Source organism: Marmota marmota, unplaced genomic scaffold (assembly GCF_001458135.2).
Source record: "Marmota marmota marmota unplaced genomic scaffold, marMar, whole genome shotgun sequence".
Classification (NCBI taxonomy): domain Eukaryota; kingdom Metazoa; phylum Chordata; class Mammalia; order Rodentia; family Sciuridae; genus Marmota; species Marmota marmota.
This window is the reverse complement of record NW_026000294.1, coordinates 7,074,906-7,092,352: the sequence shown is the minus strand read 5'-3', so window position 1 is coordinate 7,092,352 and position 17,447 is coordinate 7,074,906. Positions and strand designations below refer to the sequence as shown.

General features: G+C 39.2%; 1 protein-coding gene and 1 long non-coding RNA gene across 5 annotated transcripts in view; one reads left to right on the top strand and one right to left on the bottom strand.

The window, feature by feature from the left end:
- The window catches only part of LOC125614423, a 101,117-nt gene that overhangs the window by 71,478 nt on the left and 12,192 nt on the right, over window positions 1–17,447 (top strand). The window lies entirely within an intron of this gene.
- Window positions 5,742–17,447, bottom strand: part of Zc4h2 (zinc finger C4H2-type containing) — a 32,954-nt gene continuing 21,248 nt past the window's right edge. For 3 of the 4 annotated variants that reach the window (XM_015501667.2, XM_048797154.1, XM_048797155.1), the window contains exons 2-5: window positions 11,140–11,311; window positions 9,425–9,597; window positions 8,292–8,454; window positions 5,742–7,195 (exon numbers count right to left, since the gene is read on the bottom strand). In XM_015501667.2, the coding sequence (XP_015357153.1) occupies window positions 7,082–7,195; window positions 8,292–8,454; window positions 9,425–9,597; window positions 11,140–11,311 (622 nt within the window). In that variant the 3' untranslated portion in view covers window positions 5,742–7,081. The remainder of the gene's footprint in view (window positions 7,196–8,291; window positions 8,455–9,424; window positions 9,598–11,139; window positions 11,312–17,447) is intronic. The other variant, XM_015501668.2, reaches the window with a different exon arrangement.

Below are 17,447 nucleotides of genomic sequence, written 5' to 3'. Positions count from 1 at the left end.
TTCTGCCGGTGGGTCGCAGGTCCGCCTACCTTGCAGGCGCGGGGGCTGGGGGCGGCTCTACCCTTCCTCAGGCCACTGGGCCTGTTCTGTCTGTCGGTTGCAGGTCTGGCCTGTTCTGTGGGTGGTCACAGTTCCGTCTACCTTGCCGGCGCAGGGGGAGGGGGCGGCTCTGCCTCTCAGCAGGCCGCTGCTCCTCTTCTGCCGGTGGGTCGTAGGCCCACCTACCTTGCAGGAGTGATTGGAAGCTCTGCCCCTCCGCGGGCCACTGGGCCTTTTCTGTCAGTGGTCACAGTTCCGCCTACCTGGCAGGCGCGGGGGGTGGGGGGTCATATGAATTTCTCGATGTAAAAATGATAAAGCCTGGGCTGGGGATGTGGCTCACGTGGTAACGTGCTCGTCTGGCATGCGCGGGGCACTGGGTTCGATCCTCAGCACCACATAAAAATAAAATAAAGATGTTGTGTCCACCGAAAACTAAAAAATAAATATTAAAAAAATCTCAATCTCTCTCTCTCTCTCTCTCTCTCTCTCTCTCTCTCTCTCTCTCTCAAATAAAAAAAAAAGATAAAGCGTGATATTGGAACTGGGGAATGAGGGATGTGAGGATATAAAAAGCCAATTCTGTGTGAAGACAGATGTGTGTGTTGGTGTGTGTGTGTGCGCGCGTGCGCACGCACACGCCTGTGTGTCTGTGCATGAGCATGTGCACAAGTGTGCACATATGGCTGGATTGGTAAGGCATGCACTACAAACTGGCAACCGTTAATTAAGTTGAATTAGTTCTAGTTGTTCCCTTTCTGAAATGTTGTAGCTTCCTTTTAATTGGTTAGTACCAGGACAGCTGGAAAGAAGCAAGCCTGAGATTGAATGATTGATGGTGCCCCCTCCTACCTCCTCCTGTCTATCCTCCTCCCCACTTTCAGCCTAATTTAGGTGAAATCTCCCTAGTAAATGATCTTTGCCAGTTCTCACATTCCTATCTCCAGCTTCAATTAGAGACCCCAGCTGCAAGCCAGATGAAAAACTATTTATTAGGAGGGAGGGAGCCTGTCTGGGGTGTTCTGGAAAGCTGTGTTTTCAGTTTCAACAACTCAGTAACTCCCAATGGAGACTGCCTAAGCAATTGGAGATATAAGCTGGGTTCTCAGGGAACTCAGCTCTTAGTACAGAATAAAGGCAGACAAGCAGAGAAATTGCCAAAATTGTGCCTGCCAAGACGGCAAAGGCTAGCCTGAACTTTATGTAGAAAGGAATCGCTTCCAGAGGCTTTTTATTGAAATGTAACTTTGCTTTTGTCTCAATTTTCCTCCTCTCTTCATTGACTCAGAGAAAAACAAAATTCACACTCATGCCTTCACAAGAAAGGAATGGGATGTTACCAAGGATCTACTTGTTACCAGGTTCTGTTTTAGGTACTTTTGGAGCATATTAATCACACAGAACCAAGACATTTGACTTCTCCCAACCTCAATTTTCTTGTCTCTAAGTTGATAACACATAATTTTGCTCAGAAGATTTTACTCATTTAGTTTTTTAATCAAACACTCAATAATGCTTTCTATGTTCACTTTACAAGTGGCAATTCATTTAATCCCCATAACAATCCAGCCAAATAAATTCTGTTATCTCCATTTTATAGATAGTAACACTGAGGTTTCAGGAAGTCAAGTGAGTTCACTAAAGGTTATGTTAGCAAATCACATTGCTAAGATTTGAATTCAGACCACCTTGCTTTAGTATCCATGTTCTTAGCAACTAAGCTGTGAAGTATAATTAAACACCTAGTGCAGTATTGCTACACTATGAGCACCTAATGAATGGTGACTCTCCTTCATTTTTTAAAATTTCACTGAAATTCCTACTGCAGTCTCCATTTTTATAATTAAGAAAACTGGAGCTCAAAGAAGTTTAATAACCTGCTCAAGAATGCATTGTTAGTAAATAAGGGATCTACAATTTGAACCGAGGAATAATTGGCTTCTGTGTGTATCATTTCCCTCCACTAGGCAGTATAGGGACCACTGAAGTGCACATGGGTGTAAACCACTGATAGGAGAAACTTGATTAAGAATGATCTTCCCTCATGTGTAACTAAAAAGAACAAATAAAAAAATTGTTAAAAAAGAATGATTTCCCTTCCCAGCCGCTTAAGGGACAGAGGGGCTTCCACTTAGTTACCAAGAAGGCAGTGAACCTTTTAACAGATTTGGTGGCTAGAAGAAGCAGTCTCAAAATTTCCACAATCTTCAGGAATCCCAGCTATCAACTTTCCCTCTATGGGAGGCCCTACACAGGAACAGCCTAGTACCTATTGTACCTTCTAACTTTTTTGAACATTTGGAGTTCTAAATAAACCTTTACCACCACCTCCATCATCATTATCATCATCTTTCGATTCTCAGAAAGCCAATCATCTTCTTCATAGCTACCATTTATTCAATTCTTTTCAGGTGCTGTTCTAGGAACTTCCCATGTATTAGCTCATTTCATCCTCAAAACAATGTTATCAAGAAAGGACTTACTATTCCTGCTTCATGTGTTAAGAAATGGAGGCCCACAAGGATAAGTAACCAAAGGCATGTGGCCCTGAACTAATAGCCTTACTGGAGTTCACCCTGGGATATGCTGATCATTATAAAATATTATTAATTATTATGGGAAAGCTAAAGGCACAACAGAACAGGAAACTGGACTTTAAGAGCCAAACTGCTAAAATTACATAACTTTCCCTGTGGAGTGAGCTCTTACATTCAACATAATAGTAAGAACTCTCTGGCACCACAAAGCATTCTTACAATTCATTGCTCCTGGGTCAAGCTTCTGAAAAGAAGTTTCCAGACTAGATTATGATTCCCAGATTGGAAGGCAAAAATGGTAGTTGTGGATTTACTCTGAACTTACTATATGACCTTATGCAAGTAATTTCCCTTCTCTGGGCCTCATCTTTAAAAGGTAGATAATAATAAATATTCTACTAACAGTACAGTGTTGTCGATGTGAGTAAATGGGAATGTTGAAGAAGGTGTTTTAAGTGTCAAATATATTACCAATATAAATGATGACTTTTCTTAGTCCTGCTCCCCTCCTATTCCTTTTATTTGCCCCCATCCCCTTTATCTCATTTCACTCTATTTTGTTCCTTTAACTCTCTTCTTTACTTTCCTATAATCAGGTTTTGGGCTTACCTGCAGTATTGCACCTAGGTAGGCAAAAAGGTACCCAGTTTAGGGGCAAAGAGACTTGAGTCTGAACTGGCTTTCCCCTTCCAAGTATTTTGCTGGGCAATTATTTGACCCTTTTTGAATCTGTTTTATCATCTGTAAAAAAATGAAGATTGTGATGATTAATATAGATTGTTTATTGATTGGATTAAGGAGACTTTGGGGTGAGCTGATAGGATGTTTTCAGATATTATTGACATGTGGAACAGTAAACTGAGAGGGGTAGCCCCACCCTAAGTGTGGGGCAGTGCAGCTCAATGAACTGGGAGCATGGTAATAAGGAGGGCAGAGGAAGGAGAAGCAAGAGCACATGCAAATGCTGTTTTTGCTCTCAGATGGGTGCTTGGCTTGCTGCTTCAAACACCTGAGGACATCACACACCAGCTCCTTCATTCTTCCAAAATGGACTCTCACTGAAAGACTCTCCAGGGAGTTTCCCAGGCATCCTCCAGTCCTAGAATTGGGCTGCATCATTGATCCCTTTTCTTCTGAGGCTCCAGCTTTTTGAACTGAACAGCTACTTTTTCCTCCAGCTCTCCAGTCTGCAGAAGGCCATTGTGGGACAATCCAGCTGCTGATACTTTAAGTCAATCTAGTAAATCACCTTTTATAATCATATATAAACAGAACCTTTTGGTTCTTTTCCTCTAGAGAACCCTGAATAATATGGACACTGCATTACCATCCTTGCAAAGTTGTAGGCAGAAAATGTGGTAGATTGCCTTCAAATGTAAAACTAATTCTTCCCATCTTTAACATGCATGCAGCTCCTTCCATTAAAAGGAGAAGTCTTTTTTTTCCCCCCACTTTTCCCACCTCTTAAATCTGAGCTGGCCCTGTGACAGTTTGTTCAATATGGTACTATTGCAGTACTGTTGCTATATGACTTCTGGTTTTATGCCAAAAGAATTGCCTTGCAGCTTTGGGTTTCACCTTCTTAGAAGCCAGCTGCCTGGTGAAATGTGTCATTACTCTACTGGATAGAGAAGCCATATGGAGAAAGAAAGACCCTGAAGGATAAAAAACAAGAAAAAGAGGATAGGCTTCCAGCCTACAGCTATTCCAGCTGAGGGGCCAGATGACAGTATAGTCATCTAGGATCCTCTGGCCCCAGCCAAGCTGTCTGAAGAGTGCATGGAATAGAAGTTCATCACTCTCAGCCAATCCTGCTCAAAACATAGAGCCATAAGCAAATAAATGTTGGTTGTTTTAAGCCAGTACATTTTGGGGTACTTTGTTTCACAAAATGTGCCCGTCCAAGTGGTGCTCACCAAGGCCTATACTGGGTAAGATGTATCCTCATTTACACAGATGAGTACCCTCCCTTTGCCCAGTGAGCCTGGGCTGTCTAGAAAACAGGGATATGGCTGAACAAACCCTGAGATGATGGAGTAATGTCAAGAAAGATGAATAATATTTATTTTGACTGCTCATCTGATCTACTTGATCTCAGAAGCACAGGGAATAAAAGGAAATTAACATTTATTGAGTACTTATTATATACCTGACATAGCTCATAACAGCCCTCTAAAGTAGGTGCTATCATTTTCCCTATTTCCAAATGAGGGCAATGAGGTACAGAGTGGTTTTTGTCAGTATTTAGGCTGTCTGGGAAGCACTGAGACAGTGTAATAATAGGGTAGTAAAGGAAACCCTTGGGAGCAATATTCACATAAGAGAAAAGACATGGGGATGAAATTGGAGATGCTAAACTGTGATGCAGTCATAATGGACCCCTCAGCAACCCCTTTGAGGATCTCTAAAGCTTGGATGCCCCTTAATTCTTTATTGTGTCCCTATAGGGGATCCGGACTTTACACCCTGCATCAGACACTAGATAGTTAATCCCTGATTTCAGGTTGAGAGTTGTTCCAATCATTTTCATCATCAAGCCATTCCCAAAAGGAGAAATGTTTAAAGAGAAAAAAAAATGATCATGGAGAAGTAGAAAAAATAAGCACTGGAATCAGACAAATCTGGTTTCAAATCTTGAAATGTCCTCTTAATAGCTAAAGTTATTTAACATTTCTGGGGTTCAGTTTACTTTTTTGGAAAATTACAATAAGAATACTTAGCTTAGGGGTGGGGCTGGGGCTCAGTGGTAGAGCTTTCACCTGGCACATGTGAGGCTTTGGGTTCAATCCTCAGCACCACAGAAAAATAAAATAAAAATGTATATGTCCATCTATAACTAATATATATATATATATGTATATACATATATATGTATATATACATATATATGTGTGTGTGTGTGTGTGTGTATACACATACACCTAAAGAATACTTAGCTTATAAAGTTGTTTTGAAAATTAAATACAACAGTTTGTATAAAATACTTGGCATAGAATAGGTGCTAAATACATGGAAGTTGTTATAATAATTGGATAAATTATTGTGCCGTGATGTCTGGTTTTCTCATTTGTAAGCTGGAGTGAATAAAAGCATAGAGCTACCTAGAAGTATAAATGGTATTACATCTTCTGTATTATCCAGCACACAATAGGCACTCAGTCAACCTTTACTCCAATGAACAAATGTTTATTTAAAAGAATTTGTACGACAACACTCTTACTTTCAAAGAGTAGAGGAAAGTTTTATATTATTAACACATACACTGTGGCAAGAAAACTACAGTTAAGGAAAGAAGGAAAAATATTCCCCCTCCATAGACAGGGACTGAGACCTGAGGCTAAAACTTTTTTCAGTTAGCCAGCCCCCAGCTGCCTTCATTAAATCCAAGAGTGACTTAACAAGGAGACATAGCTTTGGTGGAGAGAAGAGAGGTGGGGCTTGGGAGCTCAATGCCATTTCTTTTAGGAAGAAAGGCCACCCATACAGTCCACAGGAAAAGGGTGGCTAGAAGCTGTCCTAAGCTGAGGCTGCTTTATGGAAGTAGACAGATCCAGGAGAGGAAGAGATGAATGGAAGGGAAGCCCTACCAATGTGCATGTGTAAAGTGATTGACACTCAATTGAATCTAAATCCACTCCTCTCCTCTCAATGAAACACCATCAAACTGGTGCCAGAGTAATAGTTTTGAACAGAAGCCAATCTAAATGTCAACCTGGGGTTCCTCAGCCTAAGGCAGCCTCTATAGCAGAGGCCTCGGCCCCAGTGTTTTAAGCAGTGAGTTAAGTAAGACTTATAGAGTAGGTATGGCTCCCTAAATTCACTGTGGCAAATGTCTACTGATTTTCAAAGACTGGAGGTATGGAGGAAAGACCCATAGATCTCAGGATACCCAGACATGGCCTGGCACCTGAGATATTTAGTATATATAAGTGAGTGGGACGAGCTATAGAATAACAGCTAGGCCTCACAAATGAATATATAAAGGAAGGCTTGTCCAATCTACCTCTAGGCCTTAAGGATGAGGGTAGGATATATGCATATAGCCTGTTAGGAAGCCCAGCAAGAAGACTGTTGTCCCTTCAAAACCTAAGGCAAAAAAGTACAGGGAAGAGAAAGACTGGAGCATTTTCCTGAAACAAAATACAGGCCTACCCCAGCCCGCAGAACCTACATCTCCTCAGATTCCAGGCCTCTGGCACATGAGACAGAGAATTACATCTGGGCTCCTTGCCCTCCCCTTAGCTCCAAATAAGGGCAGCAGTGTAAATGTGGGTGGGAGAGAAGGGATCATGAGACACAGTCATTAGCACCTGAACCACATCTCTTCCTAAACCAGAAATGCCAAGAGCAAAAAGAAATAAGTAAAGTGAGAGAGGGGTTGTGCTTCTGTCACATTAAATAGGAGACAGTCGGGGTGGGGAAAGGTGTTTTCACATCAGGACATCTATCACTGTGGCCAAAGGGAGGGGTTATGATCAGCACAGCTTCACATGTTTTCCCTCTCTTCATTCATCCTGTTTTCGCTTAGGCTTTTTGGGGTTTCGGGACCGACTCTTGGCTTTGCACAGAGGGCATATAGGTGCATTCCGGTGAATTTGCTGATGACATGACAAGCAGGCCTGGTGAGGGAGCACAGGACAAAGAAAAATTAGTGGTCAGATTTTTCTAGGCTATGGCTCAGACTTCTAATACCCAGAGGCCCAGAAAGCAATCATGATTTCCCATCAGAAGATAATAGTAATCATTAAGATCCAAGTAGAGATCAGTGTTCTTAGAGACAATAGAAGATGAGAGTGAAGGATTAGAGTGATCAGATTAAAAGGGATGCTGAAAAAATGTCTGCAAAATGTGGAAATGAGGCAAAATGAGGACTACATGTTCATTCAGCATTATACTAGAACACTGTTAACAGGTCCGTTCAAGGATTATTTAATTTCCTAGATTAGGATTTAGCAAAAATTTTCGGTAAAGGCCAGATCATTAAATATTTTAGACTTTTTCATTATATGGTCTCAGTTAAAACAAAAACTCAACTGTTTTACATTAAAGAAACTATAGACAATACATAAAAAATGTGTGCCCATAATTCATTTTAAAAAGCAGGTAGCAGTTCAGATTTGGACCATAGGCTATAGTTCCCTGGCCTCTACTCTAGGAAAATGTTTCTTTGGTTGACTGTTTACTGTTGATAAGATTCTGAGATGTTACCCTGATAAACTGCAAATGGATTTTCCCAATAGAGATGCAAATTAGTCTTTTCAAAAGAAAAGGTAACCATAAAGATCATAGATTTATTTCCCTGTAGAATATGAACCAGTTCTGTATCTAACTTGGCAAATTTATGTCAGCATCCCTTTATTTTGTTGATTATATAAATATATGTTTCTCAAATGCTCTTGGAAGCTGTTTTGTAATTCTGTTGGCTCCCACATTTAATGACACATGCTCACTATATATTTGTGTAAAAGTTATACTTCTAAATTTAGAAAGTTGTACTTCAGCAAAAGCCTGAAAACCTCCCTGCATTCTGTTCCCTCTGAGATGAGGAACAACAAACCAGTGGGGCCAACAGAACAACTCTTTGTGTGTGTGCCAAGCAAAGGCTGCTTAAGAAAGACCCAAAATAAATTAGACCAAAGTTCCAGACTCAGCATTCCACATCCTTCCATAGGAAGATATTTTGCATCCTCCAAAGCCCCTCTCTAGCTCACTCACCTTCATAGGTGGAGGCTGTTGCCTGAAGGTAGCCGTCTGCCGAGTGTCCTGCTTCCTAGCCACTTGAAGTTGTTGGGCAGCAGCAGCTGCAGCAGCTAGGGACTCAGGGATGGGGGGCTCCTGAGGCTCTGTCTGCCATTCTGCTTTCTGCTTCTCAAAGTAACTTTGGAGATGAGAAACATTGGCTGGATTATTCTGAACGCAAAGGAGAACCTTGCCCCTCCTAAATACTCCATGGCACAGAACCAAGAGTTGGAGTGTGGCTTACTCTAGAAAGTTCCTGTACCTTCCTTTGCACAAAGGTATTTTCCCTGGGTACCAGGCTTATTGTCTGTTAGGAATGGTAACCCTTCTGCTGCTTGGCTCTGACAGACTCAGATGATCAAGAAATCTCAGGGATAGCAAGGTTATTAAAGAATATTTACTTCTATTCTCCATCCCATGATCATTTTCAGAATTCTTATTAAGTGTCCCCAGGTCTATGTTTATGGACTTGTAAGAATAGGAAGCTCACAACTTCCACAGACAATCTGCTCTACGTTTATGCTTCCTTTGACTGGGCTGAACTCTGTCTCCCTTTAAGGCAAGCCTATTTCTCCAACTCTTAGATTTTGAGATGAAGTCCCTAAGCTAGTCCCTGGACCAGGAAAATTAAGCCTTTTGTGTTTTCAAAGATTTATGAACACCCCTTCTAGACCCTGACTTAGAAAGTAACCCCTTAAGAGTCACAGAAAAGTCCTGTATTGTCGGGCTGGGGTTGTGGCTCAGTGGTAGAGCTGCTTGCCTAGCACGTGTGAGTCCCTAGGTTCGATCCTCAGCACCACATAAAAATAAATAAATAAAATAAAGGTATTTGTGTACACCTACAACTAAAAAAATAAAATATTAAAAAAAGAAAAGTCCTGTATTGTCAAAATCACACAAACAATTTTAAAAGTCATCTAGTAATTCTAGTCTAATCATCCTTCTTCAGGTATAAGAGCCCACCACAGAGACTTGTTCAAAATCATAAAATGAATCGGCCACTGACAAACCCAGGCTCGGTATCCTGACTTTCAGGCCAGATTTTTGTGCCTATGTGAGTGTGTGTGTTCTTATGTGCTATGTTGTAGGGACAAGGGCAGGCAGCTTACTCCAAGGAGAGCTTCTCCTCCTCTTCACACAAGTCAGGGAGCCTCTGCAGGCCCAGAGTCATGCGTAGGGCATCCACATGCTCCTTCAGTGGCTTATATTCATCATGCAGGCGCCGGGTAGACTCTAGCAGCTTGTTTAGGTCATTCTCAGATTGTTTGATAGTGTTTTCCATCTGCAAAGCAGAACAGGATAGGCACAGAGAAAAAAAAATACCAAATTCTCACAGACACTTTAAAACTGAGTGGATAGTAGCACAGACTCTAGAGCCAGTCACATACTTTCTACAATGAATGGTCAAGCCTCAGTTTCTTCATCTCTATGATGGTGATAGTTTAATAGTGAACATGTCATGTAATCTTGGTGAAGATTCAATGATCAAATTCATACAAAGCACTCAACACAGGGGCTAGAAGAACAAAGGCTCAATAAATGATAGTTATTGCTCAAACATATCATTTCAGAGCTAGATGGCTTTAGAGTCTATTTTAGTTCACCCTACCACCATTTTGCAGGTCAGAGAACTGAGCCTTAGAGAGAAGAATGGACTTCTCTTAGGGAAATACTTCTTAAGACAAAGTCTACATAAAATTTCGGGGCTTCTGTCTCTAAGACCAATGATCTTTTTCTAGAAAAGTCTCAAGATCAATGGTTCTCATTTATTGATCTCTCTAGATCAATTATACTAATGGTTAGCATTAGTATAATTCAGAAACTCATGAATGCAAATTCTCAGGCTGCAACATAAATATATGGAACTAGAAACTACGGGGTGGAGTTCAACAATATGTGTTTTAACAGGCCCTCCAGGTGACTCTGATGCTCAAGACTGAGATCCACTGTTCTAGATTTGCAGACCCTCTCAGGAAAATATCTTATTCATTTCACTGGCTCTGTATCCTTGATTAGCTGGCAGAAAACTGTCAATTCCTCATGAGATCCAGAATCCTGTGATCTTTGACACAGAAAATTCCAAGTGCCTACCTCATTTATATTTCTTTTAAGATCCAAGGCCTGACAGCAGGAGGAAATAAGTATTGCTACATAAATGTGTTTCCCAAAAGCAGAAATTTAGCTCCTTCAAATGTCAATTTTTAAAAAGTAATTATTGTCATAGGCTCTAAGAATTGCAAAGGACCTTATAGATCAGTACCTCCAACTTTCTTCCTAGTGAAGGAATCAGCAGTACACCATCCCTAATTCTGCATGAATAATTTCAAAAGAGAGAGAAGCTTATCACTTTAGTAGTTAACTTTCCAATTTCCAAAGAGTCTCCAGGGAAGACACTCTAATGAGGGAGCCCCACCTTAGTAGGCAGGCAAACTTTATTTATTTGGTCTGGTTGGAAGCTTTGGAGCACCTTGAGCTGTACTCCAGAGGCAGGTGACTACTGTACTTTTTAAAAAGGATAGGTATTAACTCTTAAGACTCCCAAAACAAGAGCACATCAGAGCTGAAAGAGCCTTTGGAGATTATGGAGTTCTTCCCATAGTGCAGAGAAAAATTGAGACAGAGAGATGAGACTTGTCCAGTAACAGAGTCAGTCAATAACAAACCCTGTACTCATCTCAAAAATCATGGATTCTTCCACCTCATCATAGCCTGATGATTGTTCCCCCAGAGTGGCCACAGCCATATCTAAAAAGAGGCCACAATAATCACTAATGCCTCTTCCTTAATGGGCCCAGAGGTAGGCTCCAGGCAGCCAACCACATACCACATTGATGTCAGCATGGATCAGTCTGAGTTCCTCCACATGAGCCATCTTCTCCTGTAACAGGAGGTCCATCTCCTGCTTGTATTCTTTCAGGTGCCTCTCCTCTGATTCAAGTGCCTCAAACTCAGCCTTCAAACGGGCCTTGATCTTTTCCATCTGCAGGGTCTTGTTTCTGAAATCCCCCCAAAGCATTAAATAGGCCATCAAAAGAAGGAAGGAAAATGGAGATGGAGGACAGAGTTAGGTCCTGAGGCAGGGCTTTCTGTAAGTCATCTTTCCAAATGTCCCTCTTTCCATGAGGAACCAACTGCAAGCCACCCTACCCCTACCCCCAATGCAGGATATGCTTTCTTTCAAAATAAAAGCTCAGTGGGTTTCAAACATGAAAGAAAAGAAAAGGAAAGAAAAACCCAAAATCTGGTTATGGTTGCTAAATCTCAATTGTATACCCTCTGGCTCAATCCCATACCTGGAAATTTATCCTAAGGAAGTAATTCAAACAAGCAAAAAGTTAATACATTGAGATGTGTTTTCTGGCCTATCAGCAAAATTGGAATATGGTAGTCATTACACTACCCTAAGGTTACAATTTCAAAATAAATTTTCATGTGATTAAACAAGAAAAGAAACTGGAAGGATGTAGTTTCAAGGGCCTTTCAAATCATTTGAAGCCTGCTTACATGAGAGGGCTACACATTTTGAAAGGAGGACCAACTAAGCCATGTTGTTATCCTCCCACTGGCCTCCTATTCCCTGGTTCTCAGGACCTGCCTAGCCATTAGCCATTTACACATATTTGGCATCTCTTCTGCCTCAATAGCTGGCTTTCGCCTCTGTTCCAGAGTATCTCATGGATACTCCAGCACCATGCCCTGGCCTCAGGCCTCTGATGTCAGCCAGCTTCTGTCTGCTGTCCCTTTCTCCTTTTTCAGCACTGCCTGAGTCTCTTGTCTTCTTCAACAAGTGCCCCTCAAGTACACAGAACCACACAAAGAACAGTGTTAGGTACATAGAATAATGGGAGTTTTTCTTTCTATGCTCCATTTTTTTCTTTTTGTGTTATTATTTTGTTTTTACTTTAGAAAGGAATATTATCCCATTTGTAGAGAAGAAAATTGAGGTTCAGAATAGTAACTTGTCTAGGACCACACAGTTACTAAATTGTGTGTTGGAATTTGAATGTAGGGCTCTCTGACATCAAAATCTACATACAACTCACTTCTACACACTGAGTTTGACTGAGGGTACCAGGCTGAAGTGCATAAACATACCAAGGGTTTTTGGTATAACTGCTCAACTGTCTAGTAGAAGATTGTTACTGATTTGTATTGGTTAATTATTTATTTATTTAGATCCTCTCCTATCTAATTTTGCTTACTCCTACCACATCTTTACAGATGGAAAACTGATATTCAGACTTGTATCATTTCTTACCCGAATTCATATAGCCAATAAAGACAGTGTTGGGCCAATAACCTATTTCTGCAGACAGAGTCATATTGTGAAAGGAGACTTAAACCTGGGTATAAATACCTGTTCTGCCTTTGACAAGCTATTTGCTATTGGATATTAACAACAACTATGATTAAAGCTTAACTATCTAGCATACTTACTATGTACCAACACTAGAAAGTTTATGTGTATATTCATTAACCAAATATTTATTGAACGCCTATCATATGACAGGCACTGTACTAGTTGCTAGGAATTGAGCACAGAACAGAACAATATATGAACCAGGAGCTTCATCTAATGAGGAAAATCAACCGTGAACATATGGTTATATGTAAAACCATATGAAGAATAACAGGGAAGAGATGAACAATATAATAGAAGAACACAACAAAGAGGACTAACGCAGTCTGAGGGATACTGTAGAGTCAAGGATGCAGTCAGGAAAAGGTTCCCTGAGAACCCAAGGATGTGATATCTAAACTAAGTCCTGAAGAATGGAGTACAGGCTGACACAGTGGAGAGTAATCCAGACAGAGAGAATGGCATGAACAGTAGTAGCCCTAGAGCAGAAAAATATGACATATTAAAAAAAAAAAACTAAACAAAGACCAGTATGGCTCGATTATGTACTACAAAAAGAAGAGGGACCTAGATGAAACTGTGGAGAATGGCACAAGTCAAAACACAGCTTAGAAACTGTGATGAATTAGGCCTTTGTTCCTCACAGGTAGAGGAATCTTAGAATTTTAAACAGCAGCAAAGTGACATTATCTAATCATCATACCTTACTTCTCTCAGCCTTGACTTCCTCACTAATAACACCCACATTACAGATTATGTGGAGAGGATTACATGAGCTAACACATGTAAATTTCCCAAATATATTATGTAGCATACAGTAGGCAGGCAATAAATGCTAATACTCTTCTCTCCCCATTCTGCCCAACTTTTCTGCCATGGTTATCTTCTTCACCACAGTGATTTGGACTTTGTTATAAAGACCTTACAGCGCATAGAGTGTGTTTGTGTGTATGTGTGTGTACACACATGCACATGAATGTAGGTACATGTACCAGTATGATTATTTAGCTATATTACTAATTACTAAGATCAAAATAGCAATCATTAGCATAAGCAACCTTACAATGTCAATACAAAGATATTTTATGGAGCCAAGCCAAGCCTTCCTAATTTATAATTAATTCAATTAAGATGGCAACAAATGTGGGTAGATGTTTGTTGAAGTCAATAATGTCAAATTGTAAAAGTCATTAATTTGAAGAAGTTCCCCTCCATTCCTAGTTCTCCAAAATATTTTATCATAAATACGTGCAGAATTCTCTTGTGTTTTTTTAAAATTTTCCTTGATTTAATGTTGAAAGTCCTATCAAATGACTTTTTCTGGTTGTATACAAAATATATTCACACCAATTCTTGTCTTCATACATGTACTTTGGATAATAATCATCATCACGTTCCACCATCATTTCTAATCCCCTGCCCCCTTCCTTTCCCTCTAACCCCTCTGCCCTATCTAGAGTTCATCTATTCCTCCTACACTCCCTCTCCCTACCCCACTATGAATCAGACTCCTTACATCAAAGAAAACATTCAGCATTCGGTTTTTGGGGATTGGCTCACTTCACTTAGCATTATCTTCTCTAACTCCATCCATTTACATGCAAATGCCATGATTTTATTCTCTTTTATTGCTGAGTAATATTCCATTGTGTATATATACCACTTTTTTTTAAATCCATGCAACTATTGAAGGGCATCTAGGTTGGTGTCACAGTTTAGCTATTGTGAATTGTGCTGGTCTTGAGTGTTTTAATTTTATCAATTGACATGATAATGCAAATTTCCTTCTTTAACCCTGGTACCATAAGTGACACTGATTTTTGAATAAATAACTGGTTTTGCATCTCTAGAATAAACCCAAGTTTTTAACAATGTAAAATTCTTTCTATACATTGTTAATTATATTTACTAATATTTTGATAAATATATTTGCATCTTTATTCATTATGGATATGAAACTGTAACTTTCTTTTCTTAGACTGTTTTTGCCTGGAGTTGATATCAGGGTAATAAGAACTTTAGAAGATAAAATGGAAAGTTTTCTTTACACTGCTAATTTCTGGAAGAGACTGTGAAACATTGGTGTTAATTCTTTTTAAAATGTTTGGAAGGATTCTCCAGTGAAACTATCTGGACCCAGAGATTCCATTTTTGAGAGTTGTTAAATTACATATTGAATTTCCTAAATAGTTACATAGGGTTATTCAAATTATTATTTAATTTTATTGTGCTTCACAGAAATTACATTTTTAAAAACAAATTGAAGGTTTTTGGGAACCCTGCATCAAGCAAGCTTATTGGCATAAGTTTTTAAAATAGCATATGCTCACTTCTGAATGTCTCTGTGTCACATTTTCATATTTTTTGCAGCATTTCAAAGGTTTTTATTATTATTATATGTTTTATGGTGAATTGTGACCAGTAATCATTGTAATTGTTTTGGGGTGCCACAAACTACAGAAATAAAAGATGGCAAACTTAATCAATAAATGTTGAATATTTCTGATTGCTCCACCAACCAGTTATTTTCCCATCTCTCTCTTCCTATTCCTTGAGCTATAGCAATACTGAAATTTGGCCAATTAATATATCTATGATCCTACAAGGCCTTCTAAGTGATCAAGTGAAAGGAAGTGTCAAATATCTCTAATTTTTAAATACAAAGCTAGAAATGATTAAACCAAGATAGGACAATGTTAGGCCTCTGTGACAAATGGTTAGCCAAGTTGAAAATACAAAGGAAGTTTTTGAAGGATATTTCAACTGCTACTCCAGTGGACCACATAACTGATAAACAAAAATGGTGAAACTGCCTTCCTGATGATATGGAGAAAATTTTAGTGGTAGGGTTAGACAATTGAACCAATCACGACATTTCCTTAAGTCAAAGCCTAATTCAAAGCAAATTCCTAACTCTTTTCCATTCTCTGAAGTCTGAGAAAGGTAAGAAGTTGCAGAAGAAAAATATGAATCTAGCAGAAGTGGGTTCATGGTTTAAAGAAAGAAGTCATTTCCATAACAACAGTGTGAGACAAATAATCAAGTGTCAATGTAGAAGCTGCACAAGTAATTCAGGAGATTAAAGAAAACTGATGAAAGGGGCCATATTTCCGTGTAAATGAAATAGACTTTACTTGAAAGAAAACACCTTTTAAAACTTGATAGCTAGAGGGAAGTCAATGTCCATTTCAAAGAACGGTTTAACTCTTGCTATGGACTAATGCAGCTAGTGACTCTAAGTGAAAATCAATACTTGTTTAATATTACACATATCCTAGGTCTCTTAAGAATTATATTACATTTTTTTTTCTTCCTGTGCTCTATAAATGAATAGCAAAGACTGGATTACAGTATGTCTGTTTACAACAATATTACTATTGTAAGCTTATTATTGAGAACTATTGTTCAGAAAAAATATTTCAAAATGTTATTGCTTATTGACAAGGCATCTTTTTACCCAAGAGCCTGATAGAGATGTACAAGGAAATTAATGTTGTTTTCATGCCTGATAATGCAGCATCTATTGTGCATTCTATAAATCAAGGAGTAATTTCAACATTTATGTCTCACTATATAAGAAATACATTTCAAGGGCCAGGGCTGTGGCTTGGTGGCAGAGCACTTGCCTAGCATGTGTGAGGCACTGGGTTCGATCCAAAGCACTACATAAAAAAAAATAAAGTTATTTAAAAAATACGTTTCAAAAGGCCATAGCTGCCATTGATAGCAATTCCTCTGATAGATATTAGCTATGTAAATTAAAAATCTGCTGGGAAAGATTCACCATTCTAGATGTCATTAAGAACATTTAGGATTCATGGAAGGAGGGCAAAGTATTAACATTAACAGGAGTTTGGAAAAAATTAATACCAACCCTCATAGATGATTTTGAGGAGTCCAAGGCTTCAATGAACGAAGTAAGTGCAGATGTAGTTAAATAGCAAGATAATTACAATTAGAAATGGAACCTGAAGATATGGCTAAAATTGCTATAATCCCATGATAAAAATTAACTAGATAAGGAATTGCTTTTTATGAATGAGCAAAAAAAAGTAATTTCTTGTGATAGAATTTATGCCTGGTGAAGATACCCTGAACCTTACTAAAATGGCAAGAAAAGATTTAGAATATTACATAAACTTTTTGATAAAGCAGCAACATGGCAACATGGGTTGAAAGGATAGACTAGAATTTTGAAAGAAGTTCTAGTGTTGGCAAAATGCTATGAAAGAGCATCACATACTACACAGAAGTGTTTCATGAGTATAAGAATCAAACAGTTTGGCAAACTTCATTGCTGTCTTATTTTAAGAAATTACCTTCGCCATCCCAACTTTCAGCAACCACCATCCTGAAAAGTTAGCAACCATTAGCATTGAGGTAACCAGCAGAGATTACTATTCAATGAAGGCTTGGATTATAATTAGTATTTTTACTAATAAAGTAATTTTAACTAAGTCACATACATTGTTTCTGTAGGAACAGTATTATTGTATACTTGATAGATTACATTATAGAGTAAATGTCTGCTGGGAGCCATTAGCCAAGTAGGTATGACAATTTCCTTGCCAGCGTACCCCATGTTGCAGTGACATTGAATGTAGGTGACCTTGCTCAAGGACCAGGGCGGATTAGGGTGTTCCCGGTTTAGGATAATTGGGTTTAGGGCGTTCCAGTTTAGGGCGTTCCAGGTTTAAGATTATTCCTGCTGGGAATAGGGCGTATCCTGCTGCCTGAGTTCCCCTTGAGTTCTCACGGGATTCAGACAGTAT